This window comes from Meleagris gallopavo, chromosome 5 (genome assembly GCF_905368555.1).
Source record: "Meleagris gallopavo chromosome 5, MGAL_WU_HG_1.1, whole genome shotgun sequence".
Taxonomy (NCBI): Eukaryota; Metazoa; Chordata; class Aves; order Galliformes; family Phasianidae; genus Meleagris; species Meleagris gallopavo.
Genome location: NC_139408.1, coordinates 21207147 through 21233573, shown reverse-complemented (window position 1 = coordinate 21233573; position 26427 = coordinate 21207147). Strand labels below are relative to the sequence as shown.

The window sequence follows — 26427 nt, the reverse complement described above, 5'->3', positions numbered from 1 at the left end:
CATGCTAACACCAGGGTAAAATGACCCAGGTCACAAGCTCAATAGCCCTAAAGATGTTCTCCAACAGTAGAAGCACCGATGTGACTCTGACACCACAGTTAGGAGCTGTGCAGCTTTAAGGCACGGTTCCCTGTCCCCTGGCACCGGTTACACTAATTGCACTCATTAAATACCCAGAGGTGCTGTGCTCCGGGCTCACAGGCTCGGGCAGCTGGTGCTGAGGCACAAAGCCGGCTGGAGGCAGCACCAGAGCTGTGCTCAGGGCCTTGCTGGTGTAGCTCAGAAAGCCCAGGGCCACGTGCTCTGCTCTGCTCTTTCTCTCCTCATGCTCCCCACACAGTTCCCACACAGACGCAGCCTGCCAGTGCCCACTCGCTGCGTCCCAGCTCTACCACACAGCACCTCTGGGTGCTTTAGGCTGTGTGCTGCTGAATGGAACGGAACGCTCAACCCACGTCTGCAGCCTGGGCAGCGGGTGGCAGCCTCGGCAGCCTTTGAAGCAGTCTCAGTGAAGTGAATTTAATGCAGTGGTTTCGCAGCCCTTACAGGATGGATGTCTATGGTCCTAAAAACCATGGCATCATAATTCACAGCGAGGCGGCCTGGCACTCAGTGTGGCCTCTCTGGGACAGATCTAAAGCACTTCGTGCTTCTCTGCTGCACAGGGCAGAGTGCTGGGAAGGGAAACACCAGTCTGCATCTGGGCATCTCCTGTTTGCATGTTATTTGCTTTGAGAAGAAGCAGGAAGTTGTTAATAAGGAACTGCTGAAGAGGAACTTATTCAGCCTAGCCACTGGGATGGGGTTCTTACCTGTGTATTAACATCCAGCACTGTGTCTCAAAAGCATTGTTTCTGACTGCCCTGCTTCTTGAAGCTGGGTCCGCTGGCACAGAGATCAGTCCCAGGTTGGGCACTGAGGGCAGCTGTGGGTCACAGGCTGATGAGGGAGCAAGCTGGGGCTTACACACTGTGGGCACAGCTTACTACTTATAGCTTACCTCTCCTGCCCAGCAAGGCTGGCTCTCGCATTGCAAAGGATACTATAAGACTCTTTTGGTACTCAGAAAACTTGTGGCAGGACCTGCCCAAAGGAAGCTTCCTCACACCACTGCTGTCCCTCAGTTCCCAGGCAGAGGCAGCTCTGAGCATGGCTTCCTGTGGTGTATGGGTCATACACCACACCAGGCTGCTCCCGGCCCCATCTCTCACACTCACCTGCACCTCTACCACCGAGGTGCGGCAGCGTGGGATGCATCAGTATGGCAGCACCTGAAGGTAGGATGTAAGGAACCTTCTCCCACCTCTCACTGTAGTGCTATTGGTCAGAAGCTCCCAATAACCACCAGGGGTAACCCCGGTAACTGGGATGATTGCAGGGCCCGAGGGGAGCTGTCAGCACAGGGATGCTGCCACCGGACTGAGAAATTACAGCACGGAGATTCCCGGTCCTGTGATTTGCCTCTCGCTCTGCAAAGAAATATATGATCAGAGACTGGGAAGCCTCGCACACACTCACGCACCCCAAAGTGTCAAAGAATTCCCTTGTCCCACACCGAAACCCTTTGCCCATCAGCTCCAGGTGAATCTCAGCCCTCACTACTAGATGGCAGCGATAGGATAGGAGCCCACATCGGCCCCGGGTACGGAACCCGTGCGCAGCACTATGCAGCTGTTGGCAGGGAGAAGGGGCGGGAGCCCTCGGATGAGAGCAGAAAGTCAATGCACCGAACCACGAACTACACCTGCCCGGCTGCGGCAAAGCTTTTGGGCACAGCCAGTTCCAAGCAGTCCTTAAGCATCAATCCGATCGAACACAACCATCTTAACAAAGCAAACGAAGTAGCGTAAGGTCACTCCGCAGCCCATCTCCGTCCCATCGGCACAGCCTCGGCACCTCCGCGAGCGGCAGCAGCAGCGGGGGGGGGACGGACAGGGCAGGGCACCGCAATAAGGACGGCCCGGGGGTACTGTGCAAATATATCGGATTTTATTACTCTTTATGGAAATAATAACAGACATTCAGGTAGAAACATATTAAATTAATGCAGTCGACAGTTTAAATGCAAAAATAAATATAAAGTCCGGCAGTTCAATGCAATCTAAAACAGCTCATTTCTTCTACCGGATAGAAAAGATTTTTTTTTTTTTTTTTTTTTTTTTTGTCTTTTAGACGGAGAGTTTCATACAATCAAATAGAAACGAAGATACAAGCGCTTTCTCAGAAAACACCGCGACCCGGCAGGCAGCAGAACCTCCCACCACCGGGTCCCCGCCGCCGCCGGGTGCAGTCCGCGGGCCGGCCGGGTCCCGCCGAGCCGAGCCGAGCCGAGCCGAGCCGCCCCTCAAAGGGCCGAGTCCGAGTCGCTGGAGTCGAGGCTGTTGCGTAGGCGGCAGCTGCCCAGGCGGTCCCGCTGCAGGCTGAGGTTCTGGGTGCTGCGCCGCAGGCACTCCAGCGACTGCAGGAAGGACTTCTTGGCCTTCTCCTCCTCCATGGGGGACACCCCCTCCTCCTCCACCTCCTGGATCTCGTCGAAAGTCACCGGCTGCGTCTTGAAGCGCGACTGCCGCGGCCGCCGTGCCTTGCCGCGGGCGGGCCGGGCCGGCCGGGCGGGCGGCGGGAACTCTTCGGCCACGCAGACGAAGTGCGGCATCACCGCCTGGTAGCTGGAGCAGACGCCCAGCAGCTCGGCGGGTTTGGCGGCCATCCTGCCGCCCGCGGGGCCGCCCGCCGCGGGGGCCGGGGCCGGCGGAGCGGGGGGAGCTGCCTCGGCCGTGCCGGGCGACGGGGCCGGAGCGGAGAGGGAGCGGGAACGCTGCGGAGCCGAGGAGCGGTCGACGAGCGGCGCGGTGCCGGTCGGTCCGATGCGGCGCGGTGCGATGCGACCGGAGCGCGTCCCGCCTGCCTCAGCCGAGCCGGCTGCGCCCGCCGCCGTTATATAGAGCGGCGGTGCCCACGCGGGAGCATGCTCGGCGGCGGCGGAGCCCACCCGCGGCCCCGCCGCCTGGCACCGCCCCGGCCCCCCGCCCCCGGCGCCGCCTCTCCTCCGCCGTCCCCCGGCCGCGGGGGAACGGGGCGCTGCGAGAGCGCGGGGCGGCGCGCCCCGATCCGATCCGCACAGCCCGCGGCCCCCCGGCTGAGAGCCGCGGGTCCGGCGCTCAGCCCCGCAGCGCTGCGCTCGGGCCAAGTCCAGCTCCGGGCCGGGATAAGGCACCCCAACGCCGCAATAAACTACGGAGACCGCGTAGCACTACCACTCCACGACCGACGCGCAGATCTCCTCCCATTTCTGCCCCTTTTGATGCGTTTAGGCAGGGTTAAGTACCTGCTTCAGCTGACCCCATGTCCGCTTATCCGAGGGATCCTAAAATTTTCCATTCCCCGCAGTCTCGGCCATGCACTGGTGATGCATTGAGCCACAGACAAGAAATGGCACACACGTAGCACTGAGCCGAAACAAAAGCCTGCAAACGCATAGAGGCTGCAATCACACCTCAGAGCCGCTCAGGCTGAGGGAACTCGGTCACAGAATAAGCCAGCAGCATAAGGTAGCATAGGGCAGCGGTGGGGACAGAGCTAGGTGGAAGCAGAGAAGGAAGGAAGGAGGGAGAGAGATCCTGATGTGGCTCAGCTGTTCCCTATGCAAGGCCAGTGTGAGAATAGTCCACTAAGACACCCTCTGGCAGCTTTACCCACACAGAACATTGCTGAGGCCTGGTAAGGAGCTGAGCAAGGGCAGTCCCTCTGCGGTCTGGCTCCAGAACGTGGAGCTGGGAGCAGGTATGGGCAGCATGGGGCAGCACTGCCAGTGCTAAGGCAACGCTCCAGCCTCGGTGTGAGGAGGCATCTGGCTGCAAGCATGCCGCTCCTTGGCTGCTTGCAGCAGCCTCAAGGCCAGGCTTAGTCTGAAGCCTTTGTACTGGGAGATACAATTAACTTAATAAGAGAACAAGCTTTTGGTTGATCTCAGTGGCTAAATGTATCCCCTGAGCCCAAAGTGCATGACAAGGGCTTACAGTAGGCCCATCCCTGGATCTTGGCTCTGCCATCACAACCACACCAGGGACAGGGCTTTCGTCCAGGGCTCTCTGGGGCTGAGCTCTTCCCTGCAATAACCCAGATGAGCTGGTGGTGGGGCAGAGCACCTCACACCCACACCAAGCCTGGTGAATGCATCTGTTCTAGTAATGGCCTCAGCACCAGAGGATCCCAGGCCTTGCTGAGAAATTCAGCACAAGCAGCCCCAGCCCCAACTGCCCACCGACTTTGTTCAGCACAAACACAAAAGTTTCCTTTCAGGTACCTGAGCAGGCGGGATTATAAACGGTTCCGGGAAATTTCAGTGTTGATTTGGAGCAACATTACCATGGCGATAACCAGGAAGCCTTAAGTTTTTAGTTGAGACAATTCGGAAAAAAATATCCTGTGACATAATCCCCCAAGTTAGGCCTGCAATGCGCTAATGTAACAACTATATTTATTCCGGGGGCTTAAATCATGCCTTTAATCTGGGTGCTCCTGGTGCTGAAACGCGACCTCACCGCCAGGATGGCAGAGCCTGCTGCCAGGGGGCTCCCATGGAGGGGGGGTTCTGTCTCACATAGTGCAGAGCTGAGGTCATCCTTGTGCACAGGGCCCGGTGCTGTGGGAATCAGCAGCTCTCTGCTGAGGTGTGCAGGCTACACAAGGCCCATTGGAGGCCCGATTAGAGCCTGTCAGCTGGAGGTACACAGCCACCGTCACCTGTGGCAAGCAGGCAGCAGCACCCTGGCTGTGCTGAGCCCAGTGCACTGACCCTGCTGCTCCCTCAGCCAGCCCGGCCTGACTTCCCATGTGCTTCGTGTCACCATAACTTGTAATGCTTCTTTCTACCCACTGGACAACGTAGAGACCAGAAAGTTTGAATGCATTAATGCTCCTCACAGAAATACACCGCGTTATTCTTTGCTTTGAATTATTTTAGTTATAAAGCCGTAGCTGAAATGAAGCCAGTACTTCAGTAGCAGCCACAGGATAACAGCGTTTGGCTGTCATCACACTACTTCTAATTAATGGGGTAATAGAGCTCATTGTTTTCAAAAAGAGCTGCAAAATGTTCCCTGACGGAAACTGCTATGCGAGTTTCCTCTGTTTGGGCTGATGGGGTCAGGGCAGGCTGCAGCTCCTCCAGCACTGCCGCAGATGCAGCAGCACGCGGTGTGCAGGGATACACGATGGGAGCACGGCTCCACAACGGGAGCTGATATTTTGGGGGATCTGCTGCTTCTCTCATGTTTTAAACGCTTCAGGTTAAAAACCCTAAGCTGGAGCCACAGGTAGGATCCCAACATTCCAACTATCAACTCCCAGCTCCTTCTGTGGCTACTGCAGAGAACCCACGTAGTTCAGCAGAACAAACTTACCCTTTTCCTCTCCCCTCTCCTTTTAAGCCTGTTTGTAAGTAATTAAGACAAAAATCAGCTCCATTCTAAGGATAAAAACATCAGCATGTGTCGCACAGGCAGGAATTGCTTTTGGTTGAGTACCATCTGTCTGGGTGATCCCTGAAGTCTTGCTCAGCCATAGAAAACCCTCCAGAGCAATTGGTGGCTCTGTTGCTCTCGGGGAACCTAAGCCAAGCGGCAGCCCTGTGTGATGGACCTCCGTGCTCTTTATTCTGATAACAGCCTTCAACTTACTCCCCACTTCCTTCACTTAAAGCAAAGGAACGATGCACCAAACCCATCTTCTGGCTCATTGTGTGGACAGTCAGAGAGCTGCCAGCCAGCCCGGGTGCTGCTCTCACAGGGAGATCACACAGCGATCTAAAGCTGCACAGAATGGTGCACAGGAAGAGGAGGTAAATCAAACAGGTCAGCAAGCAAGGAAGCCTACATCTGTCATCCTACTGAGTGATGGCCCCCTGGAAAGAGCCCATGTTTTTACAGAGACCTGCTGGTGAGCCACTACGCAGTACTCACGAGTCACTCCCAGCATGCCAAGAAAACGAGTGATAGCTGCAGGATCCCAGCAGCAGTGAGGTGCAGGAGGACAGGCCGGTGAGCTCCAGTTTAAACAAATGGCACCAGTTGCTATGGAAACCTTGAGCATTTACAAGAAGCACTTCAAAAACAAAACAGAGTGAGGCAGATTTCATATCCAATCTGAAAATGTTTATGACCAGAAAAGGCAAAGCGGGTGTTAAATGCTTTTTAGCTAAGTCAATAGCAGCAATACTTGACAAGGAGGCATTATGGATTTGCAGCACCCATCCCAGGGCTCCTATTTGAACTCCCCAGGAGAACAATCTTCTGCACTCAGCCAGTGCTGCAGTATGAACCTTCTGGCTCCTTAACCCCTTCCTGGCACCCCATCTCTCTGTAAATTGCTACTGGCAGAAGCAGATTTCAGGTAATTCAACCCATCAGTCACGACAAGTAGAAAATACATAGCTAGAATGAATCTGATGCAGGAGAAATAAAATTGTGGATTGCTTTAAAGTCAGTGAAAACTGTAAAACATAGTTGTTGTTTTTTTCCCCTGAAAGAAATGATGAAATTTGCTGTTGTTTTTAAGCAGAACGTGCTCAGATCAAGCAGGTATGGCCTAACAGCACAGTATTTAATCAGCTGTACTCCAGCCTCATCAAGAGCTTATGCTTGAACGTTCAAGTATCCCATGATTATATGGTTACTGCAAGTAGCGGGGTGACATAGATTCCTGATACCACTGTAGTTTATTAATAATGATATTGCTCATGTATGTGTTAAATGAACAAAGGGTTATATATTATCGATTGAACAACCCTATGCACCAGTCACAAGGAGGTTGTTTTGTTTGGCTGGTTTGTTTTTGTTTGCTGTTTTCTGTTTCTTTGTTAAGAACAGCTCCATTCTGCATATTCTCTAGGGTCAAAAGACAACACTCCATCCTTACCAAAGACAGCTTCTATTCACCTACTCCTTACCATCAAGACTGAGAGTTGTATTTTGGAAAACATGACAGTTACTTGGAAAAGGCAATCTGTTGGAAAACCACAGGCAATTAACGGTTTTGAGGAATGCAATTTTTCAGCTTTTCATGGAAAAGACATCCATACTTTGCTGAAAAGTAACACTTCACAATGAAGAAACAGGAAAAAAGTAAAAGCGCAGTTGATACCTGCTGCATCACACACCTGCTGCAGTGTATGCATCTGCTGCAGTAGATGTATAGAAACACGTAGAGATAAACATGAACAAATAACATAGCAGTGGGATTGGGACAGCAAATGGCTACGAAAGGCAGTTTGGGAGAGATGGCAAGAATACGGGGAAATAAGGAAAATAAAATCCAAAAATGCTCTGTGGGCAAAGCGGCTCCTAACATCTGCTCCACCGGTGGTGGTTTCTGGTGAGAACAGCAAAAACCCAGGAAAAATCCCCTCTCTGGATCCTTTGTGTATGTAAAAACATTCGGTTCTGGATAAAGCCAACAGCCCTGCAACACATTCTACTTTAAATTACTGTCACGAATTCTGAGTTTAAAACTTTTTCAATAAGCTTTTGGCTGGGAATGCCGTACTGTCAAAACAATTCTAGGAAGGAAGTAGAGCCTCGTGACTGGAAAATAAACCTCTGGATAGTGCTTTTAGAGGCACTGTTTTCAAATCCACAAAACGAGGGAAAAAGTTCCTCCAGCTATCTGTAAGTTGGACACTCTACACATTTACCATCTTAAATGAACATCACACTGTGCACTTGATTCCAATAGCAGAAACACCCAAATGTACCACCTGAAATTTTCAGGCCGGCTGATTTCCCATGAAAAATCAAGCCTTTTGGTATCACAAAACAACAGCAGAAGCAGGAATCTTTTAAATGCTACTTCTGCACATGTTCACGTTGAGAACCACAAGAGTGCTCGCAGCATTAAGGAACAAATCTCCACAAAGAAAATGTCCCTGCAGAAAGACCTCCTGAGGAGATGTGGGCTGAAATCTCCTCTGCTCTAAGCCATTTCCTGCTGTTCCGGCAGGCAGGAGGCTGCAATCTGCTGCCACCTGGCTAGGGGACATTTTGGGAGGAGGTGGGGGGGAGGAAGGAAGGACCCACAACACCCAACACCCCATCTGGCGTGAAGAAACCTGACCTCTATGCCAACTGTTCCCCTTGCAGGACAGGGGAGGAAGGACAACACACGCCTTCTTCCCACTGCCACTGGTGTGGAAAGAGAGCAGCACAGAGGGGACAGCAGCAATAAAACGACATCACCCCAGGAGATAAATATGGAATGCAGCAATTCTCTTGTAAATTGTTTTATTTTGGGGTAAATCTTTGTCTTCTCACAGCTCAGAGCAAATAAACTAAACTACAATTTGCTAACACTGTAAATTGAGGCTAAGAAAGTAAGCAAAAAACTGTTTTTCCTCAGCACAGCCCTGCCATCAGTCACGCACCAGGGCTTCATTGAATTAAAACCAATTGCCATTTCCATAGGCTGAAGTTTGGGGATTTAAAGGCTCCCAGTAGTCCCCGCCTCCTACTCGCTCAAGCAGCATGACTACAGGTAACACAGTGTGAACAAATGTAGCTTGTCTGAGCTGACAGATGCTAAAATGTTGCCTTGTCAGAATACCTGGAGAAGTCTGCAGAGCTCCTTGGTTAAGGGAAAACACTCTAAGAACTGCCAGAACTGGGCATGCATATGGGATAATAAACAAAATATCAGTTACCTGAACAAAACAAACATTAAAGGAAATGGCCACCTGCTTCAATGCTCGTTCTCAAGACATGCATCACAGAGCCTAGAACTTAGATTCAAATTGAAGGAATTAACATCAAATTGAAAATATATTTCCAAAAACATATTTCTGTAGGAACTGGGATGAAGAAGGTTATTATTATTAGATAACGAAGAAGGTTTTCTAACAACATTCATTCCTTTTAGAAGAATAAGCTATCTCTAAAGCTGTTTGGTAATTTAGATAAAGAAGTTAATAAATTTAGCTGATGCACAGGAATTAAAGAGCTCAACAGCCTGTCCTGTAGGTCATCGACACCTTAACATTTGGGCATAACTGAATATTGACAATCTGACCACTCCTGTTAAGTAACAAATTTAAACTACAGAAAATGTTGGTTAAGAGAAGACAGACATCTTTCTAACACCAACTTACTCTTGCATTGAAGAGGTTTTCTAATATGTTACACAGCATTAAGTATTTACTCGTGCTTGGATTCTACTTGAAACAGAATGAAGACACACCAAACCAATGTTCTAGTTCAGTGCAGCGGGTTCCATTCAGCTGCAGCAAGAACCATGCACACAGTGTACCTGGCTTAACATCGAGGTAAGCAATCACAGCTTACTGGCTCCTAACAACAGGTAGGCCAGGCAAACTCTGGTACAGCAACCTAGAGCCAATTCTGAGCTGCTGACTGCTCTGGTCAGTACCTCTCAGAGCTTCCATGTTCTTTTAAGAATAATTATTCTTTTGCAAACCAAGTGTATGATTTAACATCACCTGAAAGCACACCACTTCTGAAAACAAAACAGCACAGCTTGCATAACAGGTAACTTCTGATTGTCGAAGATCTTCATGACATCAGTTCTCTTCCCCATCAGACATTTCTCAGAACTCCTTCCTGGAGGCTTCTTTTGAATCTGAGGCTCTTGACCTCCTGCGATTCATATTCAACAATGCCCAAAGTGCCTCTTCACTTCCAAGCTCCATCAGGTTCCGGATAAATGATCCTAAAGGTCAAGTTGATACGTGCATTTCTGGAATGGTACTCCTTGGGTACTCGATGCTGTGAGCAGCATTATGGAAAAACAAACAAACATCCGTGAGCTTGTGCTTCTAAAATACAGGTAAATCAATATAAAGGATTTTAATATTCTGTGATGGCTTTTTATTTATCTTTCTATAGATTCCAGTAAGACAAGATGTCCACATTCGGACTACTTAGAGCCACTGAGGAAAAAAGAAAAAAAAGGTCTTTGTGGATTACTGTGGGCTTGTTAAACTAAACTGCCTTTCTTTTTTATATTCTAAGTTCCTAAACTGATTTTACTCTTTCAGCTGCAGGCTGTAACTTTCACTGAGGACCTGCAATGAACATCAACATGGGAGACAGTTCTTATTATCACTTAGCAGCTGAATAAAAACCCATAACTTTTCTGGGGGGTGCTTTGAAATTCTGAAGTAATATTAGCATATACTGAAATATCTGTTCCAGTAGAAAACATACATTCCATTATCTTTACAGGAATGTTTTGCACGTATTTAGAGAACTGCACTGGAAGTAAAGTGCAATAAGCAGCGCCAGTGAATTCTTACCTGCCAGTCCTCCTGGGTAGCTCCTTCCATCATCAGCAGAGTCCCATGATCAAGCGGGATTCTTAGTCTCTCTACATAAGTATAGTCTCCATTATCTTCCTAAAAAGAAACAGTGGACACTGAAGTAGCATTTGGCAGAAAACCAGACCTCCGTAGCAGAGCTTAAAAAACAGGGACATGGGAGGAAGAAAGGAAGCTCTTACAGGATCAGGAAGTCTAACTAATCTTCTCTGCAACCATATTTCATAGAGAGTTCAGGAGGCGAGCATTTTAAGGATGAAAGAAAGCCATATTACATCTCACTGTCTGTACAGCACAGTTCAACAACTGCTTCCTACATCCAGTGCAAAATCCTGGAGAGAGACTGTGCTCTTTTATAGACATCCACATGAATTAAACAGTTCTGTGTGGAAACATTCTGCAACCATAATGGCGATGCCAATGGTTAACTACTTCATCAAATATGAACATCCTTCTTTTATTCTGAATTGGTCCCGTCTCTCATTCCAGACGGTACCTGTTGGTATGGTGCTGTCTGCTACATGAAGATTTCTTTCCTATTAAAAAAATCCTTTTCCTGTAGTAGTTTGTAAATCAAGTTCCTTAAAACTTCATTATCATTAAGCAAAACAGACTGCTGAACTAGAAGACATCCATCAATCGCAAGACTTCTACTGAGCTCTCAGATGACATACGACAGTTCTAAAGCATGAACTAAATGAAGCAGCACCTCAGCCTTGGTCTGACACACATGACATCATTCAGAATAGGAACTCCTCACTTGCAATTTTGCATCAAACCAACACAGTGTCGTTGGCACATCACTCAGGGGAGCCAATTACACTAACACACTTGTCTTAGTCAATCACCACAGTTACTTCCTCATGAAACCACACTGTGCCTGACACCAACTGTCTCCCAGAATGCCACATGGGCAGGTACAGCACTCCATGTACTCTTCTCATATTTTCTGGTATTAGCCTTCAACAGTTGCAAAAATCTGCTACAAACCTTAAGCAACTTCTATTCAGCATCTTGTCTACTTACTTCTGGCACTTTAATTACTCCTTTGTATTAAAGTACTCAGTAGAAAAAGCACTATTTTTCCCCCAATACAGAATCTAAGTACACAGTCGGCACATGGTAGATGTCTGCTGCCAATTTAGAAAGCTGCTTAGGAAGAGTGGAAAGCAACTCTCTGAAATGAGGAATTCAGAGGTTTCAGATAGAAAATTGCTTTCAAAATACAGGGAGAGGGAGGGGAAAATTTGTGCACTACTCCATCTCTGGAAGCAGAAACACGGGCTTTTTTTCCAAACAGACCATCAAATCAGTTTTTTCTTCATGCAAAAAAACCTTGATTGAGGTAAACTCAAATCCCAGTAACAAAAAGCATCGTTTGACATAACTGATTTTGCAACTTCCTGTTCATGCCTAGGACTGGAAGTTAAACTCAGTGTGACAGAACGTGGTTATTCACTACTGCTGGTGCAAGGGGCAGTGCTGGCTGGCAGCTCCATGTTTGTGCCTTTCTTGGTGATACCCGCAGGCCTGAGGCTATTCCAGCAGTTAGTTACGCTCATTAAACCTCCAACATCAGGGAGTGATGAGGGCACTGAGAACCACTTGTAGTAGTTTCTTTTTCAGAAGGACAACGTCCATTTGCAAAATATATTTTCGAGCTTCTGGAATTATTAGGCATTTATCTCACTCTATTAGAAGTACTGCACAATGCCTTTTTTTTTTTTTTTTCCCTTAAACATCTGGGGAAACAAGGAAAGAATTTCAAGAACAGATATCATAAACATGACTGCTGATGAAAAGCAGTGAAATACCATTGCATGGCTGCTTTTTTGTTTCACAGGATTGCACCATTTCACTTTGTGGAAGGACAACAGTGGACTTATTTTTAAGTCTCTTGTCTGCTGATCATAATTAAAATTAATCTTTTAAGATTAAAATTCAGGAGAAAACATTCTTTTGGCTTAGAAAAACCAATATGTAAAAGCAGCAATTACAAAATCAAAAAGGTAAGATAGAGAAAAGATCTGTAAGCCAGAGTGCTGGCTCCTGGACTTCTGCTTTTCTTATTATCTTGAGCATGATAATTATCCTTACAAACTTCAAATTTTTTATATTTCAGATTCCCATCCCTCTTTTCCAGTTTCCTCCTCTACCACCAATTGTGGAAGCTCCATTTGTATCTCCACAACAAACTGGGCTCATCTATGAGGGCGCTCTGAAAGTAATGCCTCTCATATTATTATGTTGGCCCATGATGTCAGAGGTGGATTGCAGCAGAGGCTGAACCTTCCCACCAATATCCCATTACATTTTGCTACCGTGTGACAGATGGCAGCAGAGGGGCAGTCTGACAGAATGGCATTGTGTACGAAGCAAAGGTGTGCCACTGAATTCCTCCTTGTGGAAAACATGGCACCCATAGGCACTCACTGATGATTCCTGAACATTTCTGAAGACCAAACAGTGGATGTGAGCACAGCGAGGCAGTGCGTGGTGCATTTCAGCAGTGGTGACAGTGGGCCACCTCTGCTGGTGCATCACCATTATGAGCGTTCGTTGCTCATTGCTGATGAAAATGCACAGCTAATGGTGGTGACTGTTGAAAAACAGTGTTTTGTAGCTGAGATTTTATCGGTGTTGTTACGCTTTTTGTATCTGTTGTAGTTTCCATGGAAACAAACAGAAGGCATTACTTTCAGAGCGATCTACGTATCAATCATTTTGCATTTTTGCCTGTTTATTCTCACCACCTTGATGACGTCCTCAATGCAGCTCTTTTGTGGATTCAGTGAGACAGAGTATCAGTGCTATTGCTGTTTCCTCATGTAATCCCCCTGCCCTCCTACACAGGACTATCTTTAAACTCCTGCTGCTGACCTCGCTTTCTGCAATTGCGGCAGCCTGAAGTAATTGCCTCTTCCTCTCTACTTGTCTATAGCTGCTCCAGCCCTGCCAGTGCCAGCAGAGAAAGGCACCTCCTCTACAGCTGCCCTTGCCCACAAGTCTCCTTCCTGCCAATCCACCCATCCTAATCCAAACCTTGGTTTCTACTGCGCTCCGTACTCTCCCATGTCAGTCTTCAATGAGGGCTGCGAGGACGCCAAGGGTTATTTTTCTGCTGTTCACTAAAGTAGCTGACTTCCACTAGAACAGCTACGCAAGGGCAGCAAGACTTTATCTTAGCGTTTCGCGTGAAGGACAGACCCATGTGAAGGCAGGTTCTCAGAATGCCACAAACACCCCGCTGTTACCTTACAAGCACAGAACTCCCTCCAGTACCCAGCACCCACCAGTTGCCGTGGTTACCAAGGCCCACAGCCGGCAGTGACTCAGCCCAGGCCTCCGTGCCCTCAGCTGTGGGCACAGGGGGCTGCTGGAGCATCATGTAGTGCCTTTGGCTGAAACCTCTCATGCTTCCCAGAAGGACCTAATCGGGTACCCCTGGCACTGCCTGAATTGAGCAGTGATGAGCAATAGTGAAACGGTCCAAACGAACAGAAAGGGCTGTATTTTAGAGAAAGAATGCTTAAAAAACTCCAGTGGGTAATGATAAACAGTTTCTGACATTGTGTTAATTTCCATGAAGAGTCCCTGTAGCAACTCTAGTGAGACATTTGCTTCCAAAAAACAGATGAGGCTTTTCTCCTTCTACATGTGCTGGGCTGAAATCTGAGTAGGAATTATCTTCTGCTTACTCAGAAAGGAGGTGATGCGGATACAGGCAGGCTCTGCATGCCTCTCTGCACTCCTTCCCCACCTATTACATGGTGAGCACTTATTCATCCAGTACAGCAGTCACCAAAAAGGAAAAAAACAGAGGACTGGACCTTTCCTTAACCTCACTCTGGAATCATTTTCAAATAGAAAATAATAATACCTGAAGCTAAATAGCTCCCCCTTTCCCTTCCACTCCACCTCAAAGGACATAAAGATTTCCTTTTGTGGCAGCTTCAGAGTGGCCTATGTAAACTCCATCAAATCTCTACAGTGCACATGTAAAAATCTCACACAAACACGCAATAACAGCAAATACAAAACAACCAACCTCAAACAAACACCGTGATTTGTCTTTTCCATAGGTGACTTAGGGAAATAGGTTTTCATTCTCTAATAAGTCCATCGATGTTTCAGGATGAAATATGCTTGTACAGATGCACTCTAATACAAAGCAGTCTCCAAAGGCCCTGCTCTGTTGTTCCCCAATGGCAATACAAGGTGTTACTGACTTCTGGTACATGCTGTTTTGTACCTGGTACACAATCACACAACAGGCAATTGCTTTTACTCTTTTTCCAGCGTCACTTACCACAGCGAGATTCTACCGCAGTACTTCTCACCTTGTATTTTCATGATGTCTTCCATCTCAGAATACTTAAAAGCACTTATCTGAACAGAGAGAAATGATGGCCTTTGAAATGCTAAGATCAATATTACTAGAATGCTGGCCCTCAAAGAGTTCTAATATGGGGACAAAAAGGAATTACTTCCTCTTTGCCTCCCCAGAGGAGACTGCCTCCAGAAAATCTGATGTACAAATAATGGCAGATTTCAAGACAGATGAGAGCCTGAAATGCCTGCAATGACTGCTAGTGCAGATTCACCCTTCCCTAGACTAAATCCCTACTCATATAATTTGCTTTTGAACGAAGCAATGATCGAACTTCAATTGTCCGCAATCAACTTTAACTTTCTTTTAATGAAAGTGAGAATGCTATATTACAATAGAGCACAAAAATTACTTCTTTGCTGGTACAGCCTGAAAGGTGGTAATTTCCATCAGAGACTCTAGCAACTCCCACTTGGCAGAGCACCTCATGCCATAGGATGCTCAGAAAATTGCAGGCTTTTGGAACGCACAAAGAATACGTAACATGACATATAATTTAAGTACAAATTCCCTTAGGCACAGGATATACAGCTAATAGCAACGTGCTCAAACATCACTCTTCACGTGGGCATCTTACTTTAGAAACAGGTATGTCACAATTGCAAAAGGAATACTTCATATATAACAAGTCTGAGCTAGTCAGAGAGAGTACATCAGAGACACGAAAGAAAAAAAAATGAAGAGACCTGATGGATACATGTATGGAAAATGATCCAGCTCAGGAAGAAGAAAGGAAAAAGGTACGTATTACAGACCAAAGAAGCTGGTCAATTAAGAGTGGCATAAATTGAATTCCCCCTTTACTCATAGTGGATGTCTTTTGAAAAAATAGAAAATGAAACAAATAGACATCTTGCCTAACAACTGCGCCTAGTTTTTAAGCAGAAATTGCAGAGTTTATACTGAAATCTAGGTGGCTTAGATTCTGATCCATTGAAAGGGAACACACGCAATCTAGAAACGAACTCAAGCACCATTTACACCTTCCCAGAAGAATGAACCTGCCAGCTGCCATTTTGTTAGCATCGCAGCATCCAAGACACTTCCTCATGCTATGCCCAGTGACACAACGCACTGGTTATGTGATCTCCTGCTCAAGGATCATTGGATTAAACACCTTTCAGACAATACGGGATCTACAAACTAGAGAACTGGTGAAAAATACAAGTAATTTAGTTTTCCAATTGAAATTCTGATCTGTTCTGCTCAGCTGGGTGAGCCATGAGGCAGATTTCAGTACCTCAGTGCACAGTTTTCTTATGCATTGATCATCTCCATCTCTGCTTTCTGAACTAGTTTATTCAGAATTAATAATGACATAAGCAGTCAGCTAACTTCTTCCCTAAGATCCAAAGTGCTTCCCAGACTACGTACACATATTTTTAAAAAATAATAATTATTCTAACCAAAGCTCATTGCAAGCATACTGCCACATAAAAGAAGACATGCAGAAAAGACATCTGAAGCAAGTAGGGTTCTACTTGCTCGGGTTCTCAACAAGTAATGTGTGTTTCCTTTACTTCAATCAACACGTATTGCAGAATTGGAGTGTGAAGCTGGCCTGTAACAAAGCATTTTATCTAGAAAAAGTAACCCTTACAGAATCAGCAACTAACCCCTGAGAGGATGTTCCACACATGCTTCCCATCCAAGTAATGATCCCTGTTTATTCTGTGAAGTGTGATACCAGAGTTTGGAATCTTAGGGGAAAGAAATGAGCAGTTCCTTCCTGCTGTTCACTGTCTCCCAAACTGACCACACACAAGTCAGAATGCAAACAATGCAAAGGGGATTTTTACTTACAAGAGCAGTCAGAGCTACTCTGCATCCCACAAATACTATGAATTACACAATGCTTACAGGAGTTTAACAAAATGGTATCAAATCTATGGTTCATTTACACAGTGAAAGCACCCTCCTAACATTACTGATGACAAGGAATGGGAAAGGACCTGCTTATGGCAAAGCAGTACCCAGGCTGCAATTACACTGCTGTGCATTATTTCAGAGCCATTCCATTCCCACCTTGAAAATGTCACATTCCATGCGATGGACTTTTTGCATCCCATACTTACTCCACAGAACTTTATGAACGCGTTTTCACTAATTACTAACGTTACTAAATGTTTCTAGTTACTAAATTATATAAACAGAGGGAAAGTACTGAAGATATGACACTGTTGAGTATACTCACAGGGGAGGGTTTCTTCCTCATCTCAAAGATCCGGGTGGCACCAAAGCTGAGCGAGGCAATGATGGGATTTTTTCCCAGTGATGGCTCATCATCACTGTGCCAGTCCACACTATCCTTCTCATTTCGGTACAGGTTGCAGAGAAGGGAGTTGAAGGTATGGCCAGTGAACTCCTCTATGTGCTCCTTTAGCATGGTCAGCACAGGATGCCACTGCAATCAGCACAGGAGAAGTAAGATAAATACAATGAAAGCAGACCAGCAAACAATAGCATTAGACACAAAAGGAAAACTACTCTTGGATAAGAAACAAAACACACTGCACTTTCACCACAATAAACTTGAAACTGAACAAAAGCCCCTGCACAAACCTCACTGAAATTTTAGCAAAGCTGAGGAATGAGCTTTCTGCAAGACATGCTTATGTTACCCTATGACTCAATACTAAATCAAAAATATGAAGCCAGTCTGCTTTTCACACTGATGTTGGCAGCCGCCTCAATTAACTGAAAGGTGAGAAAGTCAACAAAGTAAAACTTGTTTGATCTGACCACGAGCAAACAGTAACTGTTCTGAACTAAAACAAAAGCTATACAACCTCTCCCATGCATACCTCTCTTTTTAAATCTCTTGTCCAAGTCAGAATAGTTTAACATATGAGTCTGACAGCATCTGACTGACTTAGCCTCTGCTAGAAAAAAGGAAAAAGTTGGACTTGGTGACTAAATGACACTCAGCTCCCCGCAGCTGACACAGATCCAGAGACAACAGTTGGCCAAACACTGGCACGGCACAGCCCTCTGTTCCCAGGTCTATTGGCACTGCTTGCTGAGCCCAGCTCATCTTCTGTTGGGGTTTTGACTTCAGCACTGTAACTTTTCAGTGGTTCACAAAATGAGTATCACGGGCCCTGAATTTCAGCCTTTCCTTTGCTGATATCTTACTGTGCCCATAGCCTATGGCAGCTATGCACATTCCATTACAACTCAGCCCAGTGAATCATTACTCAATGTTATAAACTTACATCATGGCTTTCATCTGTCAGAGTGCTTTTAAGCACGATATAAGCTAAAAGTAAAAAAGGCTCAAAGCAATGTAGGCCAGAATCTTTGCCCATTACATAAGCAGATCAAGAGAGGACAACGAACTGACTCCAAACCTCTGAGTGAACACTGGAAGGAGGAAGAACAGGCAGCAAGAATTAATTCCCAGTACCAACCTCAAATAATCAGGTATGAACCACTTTCCTTACATACTCCCCCACATTTGGGGTTTTTAACTTATTGGCTACACTCCAGGAACCTTCAACATGTCATCTTTCAGTTTGGGGTTTTTCTAGCTTAGTCACCTCTACAGTGACTAAGCATCCTATGAATAATTAACTATACTTGAACATGCTTTGTAGCTATGAGATACATAGGGAAATCAGTAGCAGATGTTAAAAATGCTACAGCTTGTACTTGGTTGGGTTGCCTGAAGGAAAACCACTGGATCTCAAGAACTGCAGTATGTAGTGAACATGCAATGCAATGACAGAAGAAAGCAATGAGAATTATTGAAAGCACTTTTTAGTGACCCACCGCACTGGGTTCCTTCAATTCCTACCACAAAAGTGGTATGGGTGAAAATGTTATATAGTCAGTTTTACAATACAGTGGAAACTTCACTATAAACCAGCAGCTGTGGAAGTCACGCTATTATGAAACATTACTGCTTCTCTAACTACATCTCTGCTTATAAAGAATTGTTCCCAAATACCAAAATTCACTTAAGCACTAGCACTGCATCATACTTAGCAGTGCTGCCATCACACTCAGTCTTACCAAACAAAAAAGGAGGGGCACAAAACTACTCCTTTGGACCAAAAGATCAAGGCAGGTAACTGGCTTTGGCCAAGCTGCATATCAAATTACATTTGCTTTCACTCAGGATATTTCTGTGCCATAAATGCTATTCCACAGGTACAGGCAGTGCTCATCCACAGCTTCTTCAGGCTGCAGGAACTTCCACCTACAAAGCTGAGTAAGACGTCAGAGTGACCACATGCAGTCTAGCCACTTATCTATCTATGGGCAGTTCCCATGGGCAGCTTCCAGACAGAGGCAGGACTGGTAGCCAGTTAAGTAAATTTGCTGGTGCACATCACTTTCCTTTTCCCAGTAAAAAGGAGAATGATTCAGGGATAAAAGACTAGGTCAGCATGTATGAGTTATTTGGTCTTTGCATCTCCAGGATAAAAAAAAAAACTAATCAGTGTTCCAGTGAGTGCTAATTCTCAGCTTCAGATAAGCGAGACTGAAACAGTGAACTTCAGGGCACGTGGGCTCTACCTAACCTCTAAGCAGCAACAGCTTCCACAACAGGCAACTCTGAACTAGATTTAAATCATTAGCATACAGAATGATTTTGTTAATGCACTTCAAAGCCCTAAAGTCATTCTGCTTCTAGAAGAGTCCAATTAAAATAATATGCAGTGAGTAAGCAAAAAAATGCCTGTTATCCCACCACAAATTCCACAGGCTTCCAATTATGGAATTTATGAGACTACAAAATCTTCATAACTCATCTTGTTAAGTAACACTTTCCTGCCCTCAAACTGAGCTTTACTGGGGAAATGTTCCCCCCAGCAGCAGTTCTGGAACTCGGGACACTTTTTGCATGCCATACAGCCTTCAACAGTCACAATTTATGGTTCAGAACACAACAGACTACTGTCTTGGAACTCTGAAGCAAAGCAATACCAAGAAATAAGCTGATAGGACAACATGCTGGAAGCCGGAGAGAGTAACTGAATAGGAACAGAACATCAACTTGGAAGGTTTCTGACCATTCCAAAATAGCATGGGAAATTATGAACAACCTGAAGCTGCTGAGCAAGCACATGATGTGCTGAATTTCATAACGTTCACACAGGAGTCAACAACATATCTACATTCTCATTTCCGCTGTATTGAATTGAAGTGTTTCTAAATGCAAATATTTCAGCAGTTGATATTATCACATCTTTACGGTGAAAAACTCAGTATGACTGCATATGCTGTAAACTCAGTATGCCACATGCCACATGTATGCTACAGTCTTCAACGTTATGATGCATAGAGTAAGTCACACAGAACAGTTAAGAGTTTTGTCCAAAGCTACATAGCAACCCAAACCTCAAACTATGAATTAAACCAGAGCAATCATTTCCTTCTCCCAACTTTTAGTCACTCTATCATGTTTCTCTCAACCAGTTCACTCATAACACTTATTTTACATAGTTGTCCACATTCCACTACAGGCTGATGCTGATCACAAATTCTGATAGATGTTCTGGATAAAAAGAAGACAGCAGGGATTGTTTGACTCCACATATCTGCAGTGTTTTTATTTTGCAGACAACAGTAAAAGGAAACTGTGCACAGATACATACATGTGGGTTTGGCTGCATTGTTATCCTGGAGTAAGTGTAGGGAAGTTCCCCATACCAGGAGGTAAGCCGTGGCTCCTCAAAAGATCCTTCTGAAAAAAGAAAAACAGGAAGGCTTTCTGAGTTGCTCTATCAGAGGCCTTGAAAATAGAAAGATGCAATTCTGCCACAGAAGCTTCATCAAAAAGGAATGACTGTCCACCCTCCTCAAGTTTAAAAGCCACCCCTTAGAAATCCCTCAGCTTTACATAATGAACCCAAGAGAAGGAGTATTACTCAAGAGCAGGCCTTGTGCTACATTTTTGATCCCATGCAAAGGGGATCATCTTGCAAAAATCTTGGAACCACATCAATTTTCTCATTCCTATGCCAGACAGGGCAACAACTGGACAAATTAGATAGTAGATAACAGCAGGACAAGGGGAAATGGTTTTAGGTTGACAGAGGGAAGATTTAGGTTGGATGTCAGGGGGAAGTTCTTTACTATGAGAGTGGTGAGGTGCTGGAACAGGCTGCCCAAAGAGGGCCTGTGAATGCCCTGACTCTAGAGATGTTCAAGGCCAGGTTGGATAGGGCCTGGGCAGCCTGGTCTAGTATTAAATGGGGAGGTTGGTGGCCCTGCATGTGGCAGGGGGGTTGGAGATTCATGATCCTTGAGGTCCTTTCCAACCTGGGCCATCCTGTGATTCTGTGAAATTAAAGATAAAATTACACTGAAATTTCACTTACAATCATAGCTTGCTTTGGATTCTCCCAGTTCCAGGACCCAATACACAGACCTCAGTTGCAATGTATAGCCACAGGGAAGCACAAAGTGGAAAGGACTGCACCTTCAGTGGGATTTTACAGAAGCAGGAAGCAGCAAAGCTGGACAAGCTGCCACGTTTTTGTTAAATGCACATGCATTCCTTGGTGTAATATAAATGCCAGGTATTTTCAGGTTTTGAAAAGTCTACTTTGGTAGCCATTTCTCATGTCTGATGGCTGGCATTCTCCGTTATACAGTACCTTTATTACTGTAAGCTAATAAACACAGACATTGAAGATATTTTCTAGTCATGATCAGTAATTATCCCAATATATTCTTTTATGTCCATTCCTGATTGGAAAGAGAAATCCAGATAAAACAGGTGCCCCTTAGTGAACAAATCCAGAATAGCAGACTCTTACTTACCGAGTACTGCTACTAAAAGTCAAAGACAAGGGAAAACAAATGTGCTCTGCTGGAATTTTGAGTGAAAGTGGAAAAAAATATCATTGGTGACAGAACGCAAAGAACACAGTTTTCACATCACTACTGGGAGATGGTAAGAAGAAACGGAGTACAGACTTAAAGGAAAAAAAGAACAGGAGAAAGAGCTGGAGACAGCACAGAAAAGAAAATCCTTTATGGTTTTAAGACAGAAAGGCACCTCTACTTTTTCTTCAATTTGAAAAGATCTGATATAATTGTGAATAGGAACATGGTGATGTAGATCTAAAAAATAAGGCAGTACACTTCAGGTACCCACTGAAGACCTGGAAGGCAATGTGCAAAGGCAATACATAAAATTAAAAACACACAATGTGTGGATTTTGGTGCAGAAATGGCATGGAAATGAAAAGTCAAGCTACACACCTTACCCTGCCTGGTGTGAGTTCTCTGACCCCATGGTATGTCTTGGAGGAGTTGTTCAAACATCCAGTCTGCCTGTTCCGAGTCAATGAAGCCAGGAACCAAATGAATCCTAAGGAAGAACACATATAAAAGAACAAAGGAATAAAGGCTTCTATATATGCTTTGATAAAATATTCTAATTTACAGGATTCCCAAAGAAGGTAAGAATGCCTATAACACAAGCAGAGAAGTCAGCAAGAGCTCCTGCTGGATCTTCCTCTAACCAAATATGTCTAATTGTTTTTCAAACCTACAAAACATGATGACAATAAGCCACAGTCAGCCATATGCTGAGCAAAGAACAGCATTCTTACCACACTCGATAAATTAGACATCTCCAATTATGGTACTACCATCAACACAGATAGTAATTCCCCTTTATTCACCATGTCCATAGCACTTAGAATACAATAGCCCTTTATCACTACTGTAACTCTATCCTTTCTCTTGCAAGCACAAGAGCGTGAGAGCATTTAACTTCCCCTATTTTTACATTTATGTATATTTTGACCGTACTAACAGAATTCAAAATCTCTGGCCACTGTGTTTGGCTGCAGAGGAGTGCTGCTTGTGAGGGGTTAACTCTTATCAGCATGCATCGCTCTAGAGACACCACAAGAAGACAAGGAGAGACAAAAGTTGTTAAAAACAGATATAAAAGTCTAATTATTGACTTTTGATAGGTGTATGTGATCCAACAACAGCATAGGAAAATATAAACTCCAATGACAGAATAACAGTACTGGCTGTGTACTATTTATCCGTGCCCTCGCTGAGACACAGTACCAATCCAAATTTGCAGCATTAACTTTGGAACATGAAACAAACAGATACATTTCGTCCAAGAGCACTAGATGTACTATGCAGCAGAAGTTAGAGGTTCATTCTTCTCTTCGGTGCCGCTCAGAACTACGCGAGTGTCTGCTGCTTGATAAGCAAATCGCTTCCGGAGGTGCTCCGAGCAGACGATTCATAGAAGGGCAACGTGCGCCTCCTACAGCCAGAAGTACGCAAAGACCAGATTGCAGAGAGCTGCCTCAACACCTCGTGGTTCAATAGAAGCACAGAGCGGGTTTCCAAAGGCGTGTTCTCCACTTACCTAGAAACACCTGTTGGTCCTTTGCTGAGCTCATACACACCGGGTTTGCTGGGGGTACAGAAAAGAGCGAGCCATCAGACCAACAAGAAGAGATCTCACACCGAACAGCACAGACTGTAACTGCTGTAAGCCCGTGCTAGGAGAGCTTTCTTCAAAAAACAGCAAGAAGGTTTGTGTTACTAAGGGAAGCAAAAGTGTTCTGAAGGGGTGATCAGAACGAGGCAGCAAAGGATGCTGCAGAAACAAATGAGTTTGTGCGTGCTTCCTGCTCCTCACTTCCAGTCTTGTCCAGGCTCAACATATAATTTTAGAGCTCTAGAGGAAAGTAAATGAGGGATCCCACCAGGAAATGAAAGGAGTCACCAACAGGACTGTACTCTAACCATTATCCTTACAGTTATGGCTACACCAAGAGTATGAGTTCAACTGTAGATGCAAAGTAAACAGGTATCAATCAGAAGACAGACACCATCATCCTGCCAATAGCAAAGCATTCATCCGTCTGCAAGACACGGAGAAATCAAACCAGATGTATGGAAACAACATTTTAACCACTGGAACAGGGAGTGGAGCAGTTCTTTCCTCTGTTGCAGGCAACGCTACTGTGAAGTATTACTTACTCTCAAATGAGCTGCTTGTTTCTGCCACTACCTCATTTTTCTACTAATCTAGCTCCATACTTTATATCCCTTTTTGCCTAAAACATCCCATAAGTTAATCACTGTCCAGCACTGCTCCTCTATCAAAACAGTTGACCAGCTCTCTCGATCATCACAACCTGTTTTGCACTGTGCTGTATTCAAGAAAGTTGAAAAAACAGAATTTTGTGATTTCCTCTGTACCGCACATACAGTCAGAGCGTAAACCTTACAATACTACCTACAGCACACTGTCTTAATGAGAACACCATCTCACTTTTGATTCCTCTGTATTTCTTAATTTGTAATAAAAAGCACAACAAATCAAAGGTCAGTGAATCATCACTGCATGTTTTAACACACTGAATTTGCTTAGTACATAGAGGTTGCGTTACTGCTTCTAGCAAACAGACAAAATAAAAGAGCATATGGCTGTATCATCATATTGAGATGGAAAGTTAAATCATGAGAATAACTGTTACAACGTCTAAGAGCTTCTGGGAAATTCAGTTGCTATTTCCACCAATATTTTTGTCAACCTTGACAGAAATACCTCTCTCAAGAAATAGCTCTACTTATGGAACTGTTCTCTGCCACACCAGTAGCGTGAGGGCTCTGCAGAACATCTCATCTGAATTGCTCTGCATGGATACCCACCAAGCATCATACCCAAAGTGGATCCCTCAGCTTACAAATGCTGGATCTGAACAGCTGGATCTGTAACCTGCCTCACACTAAGACGAACTTAACTACTCATTAAGAAAATTCTATCACCATAACCAAACTGAAGCAAATTTAATTTTGAAAACCTTTAACTTCACTGTAGACCACCACACCTTGCTACACTTCATACCAATTCTACTCTGGAAAGATCCTCATTTTTACACAAAGGGAAAGTGACCCACACCACTTGAGAATCTAGCTTCACTACGACACTAGCACGTACTTTTCTAAATCTTCAAGGGAAATGCTGTTTGAGTTGCCATACCAGCTACGTACCTATATACCAGCACATCATTTCCAATATAGTTTACACTGGGAGTTTTCTAGGAAAACGTACACTGTTTACCAAAGCAGACGTGTTTGTGGTTCTTATTCGAGAATCCCCTGCTGTTTCATTCTATACCAAAGCTGCAGTAACTACTAGGACAGATGTGAATTTTCCTAACTATTGACTCAGTTCTGGAGAAAAAGGTTCACGTTTCACACTGAAATTTCTTTCAAAGGTATGGATGTTATAAGAGGAAAAGGAACACTTTTATAGCAAACTCCCCCTGTTGAGCAGGGCAGAAAAGCTGCAGGAAGGGCAGGTAAATCCGCTGCATACTCACTCTATCACGCCAGCCTCTGGAACTCTGCGTTCCACCTGAAAGGTAATCAGATAACACAGGGTGAGTACTAAACGTATGTGTACCTGACACATCTCAGCCAAACAAAGCACACCGCCACTTCTGGTAACTCTAGATAGGTGAACACCACAGCACCGGTGAGAAAAACACACCACTGCACAGCTGCTAAGCTGCAATATACCTCTCCCCTCCGAAAACCTCACATGCAGCCAACCCTCCAGACAGATTTTAACAACCAAACACCCCCTTAAAGGACATCCATTAATAATTATTTGGATTACTGCAATACTGAATTACGATTTAAAAAAATCTTAGCTTTACACTCAGAAGTAAAATTACAGAGCAAGGAGAGGAGAAACAAACAAATCTCAGCCATAGTGAAAGAGCACAACATAAGACAGATCAGACCACAGGAGTCAGCAGTTTAAACGGTGCCGTGGGATGGCTGTTCTTAAAGGCCAGTCGTTCAATCCAGCCTAGATGAGCATTCTGGCTGCCCAGGGATTTATGCTTCTCTTCCTGAGCTCAGTGCTGAGACACGAGGTGGTTCTGACGGCGAGCAGGCAGCACTCAGCACCACGGAGGTGCCAGGGCTCTGTCTGAAGAAAGAGAAGCCTCCCAGAGCACCTCCAAGATGACTTCGTGGTATTTCTGCCTAGACTGAAGCCAAACGGATGGGCCAAACGATTTCAAACTCTGCTCGGTAACCATCTCAACAGAGGTTCAGCTCAGCTCAGCTCAGCTTTTCATTTCTTTTCAAATGTGAGACCATAATCTCGAAGCCCGCAGTTTTTCCGTTTATTTTTGAAGGTTTCAGAAAGCTTGACGTTCTGCCTGAAACTGCTTCACTTTTACCTCTGATGGCTTTTCAAAGACAAACTGCTTCTGAGAGCGGAGCTGCTCTCTCCTCCCCCACGCCTGCCCGCCGCCTGCGGTGGAACGGCTGCCGGCCTCAGGAGCCTTCGGTGCTGCGACAAAGGGCAAAACAGATCCCGTGAAACCGCACCCCAACGCACGGAAAGCGCGGAGCCCTCCTTTGGGCACCGGCAGAAGGGAGCCCTGCCGAAGAGCGGCTCCGGTGCTCGGCCCCCAGCGCGGCCGCCGCCCCCGGCTCTGCCCGCCGGCCCCAGCCGCCGCCCCGCCTTGCCTGCCAGCCGCCCTGCCGCCCCGCCGGCCCAGCCGCCCTGCACGCGGGCCCGCCGCCGCCTCTCCGCCATGGCGCCGCCGGCCCTGCGCGGCACGGCCCCTCCTCCCCGGGCTCCTCCCCGAGCCGGGAGCTGAGCCGCGTGGCCGAGCTCCTGTCCCCCTCTGGTGGCTGCAGCGGAGCCTGCAGGGCTGCGGCTCGGCCCGGCGAGGCCGGCCGGGGACGTAAC

The 26427-nt window shown here is 45.8% G+C and overlaps 2 protein-coding genes across 3 annotated transcripts; both read right to left on the bottom strand.

Moving 5' to 3' along the window:
• Positions 1-1967: 1967 nt before the first annotated feature.
• Positions 1968-2942, bottom strand: C5H11orf96 (chromosome 5 C11orf96 homolog). Its single transcript, XM_085224596.1, has one exon. The coding sequence runs from the start codon at positions 2705-2707 to the stop codon at positions 2345-2347; it is 363 nt and encodes a 120-aa protein (XP_085080722.1). The 5' UTR covers positions 2708-2942; the 3' UTR covers positions 1968-2344.
• Positions 2943-8259: 5317 nt separating this feature from the next.
• Positions 8260-26351, bottom strand: ALKBH3 (alkB homolog 3, alpha-ketoglutarate dependent dioxygenase). Of its 2 annotated transcripts, XR_014883480.1 has the most exons (10): positions 26202-26351; positions 25910-26022; positions 25037-25071; positions 23068-23115; positions 21935-22038; positions 20315-20403; positions 16906-17115; positions 14631-14710; positions 10301-10399; positions 8260-9770 (listed from the first exon to the last, which is right to left on the bottom strand). XR_014883480.1 is itself a non-coding variant. In XM_085224595.1 (9 exons), the coding sequence occupies exons 1-9, from the start codon at positions 26269-26271 to the stop codon at positions 9678-9680; spliced, it is 861 nt and encodes a 286-aa protein (XP_085080721.1). In that variant the 5' UTR covers positions 26272-26351; the 3' UTR covers positions 8260-9677. The 2 variants fall into 2 exon arrangements, 1 of the variants encoding a protein (XP_085080721.1); XM_085224595.1 differs by lacking the exon at positions 14631-14710.
• Positions 26352-26427: the final 76 nt, after the last annotated feature.

What these genes read in the sequence shown, in the direction of transcription:
- ALKBH3 (XM_085224595.1), bottom strand. Translation starts at nt 26,271, where the DNA reads ATGGCGGAGAGGCGGCGGCGGGCCCGCGTGCAGGGCGGCTGGGCCGGC. An exon ending in CAATGCAGCCAAACCCACAT is followed by an intron (nt 17,116 to 20,314) that starts GTATGTATCTGT and finishes TGCTGATTGCAG; the next exon opens with TGGCATCCTGTGCTGACCAT. An exon ending in CTACCCAGGAGGACTGGCAG is followed by an intron (nt 9,771 to 10,300) that starts GTAAGAATTCAC and finishes TGCTGCTCACAG; the next exon opens with CATCGAGTACCCAAGGAGTA.
- C5H11orf96 (XM_085224596.1), bottom strand. Translation starts at nt 2,707, where the DNA reads ATGGCCGCCAAACCCGCCGAGCTGCTGGGCGTCTGCTCCAGCTACCAG.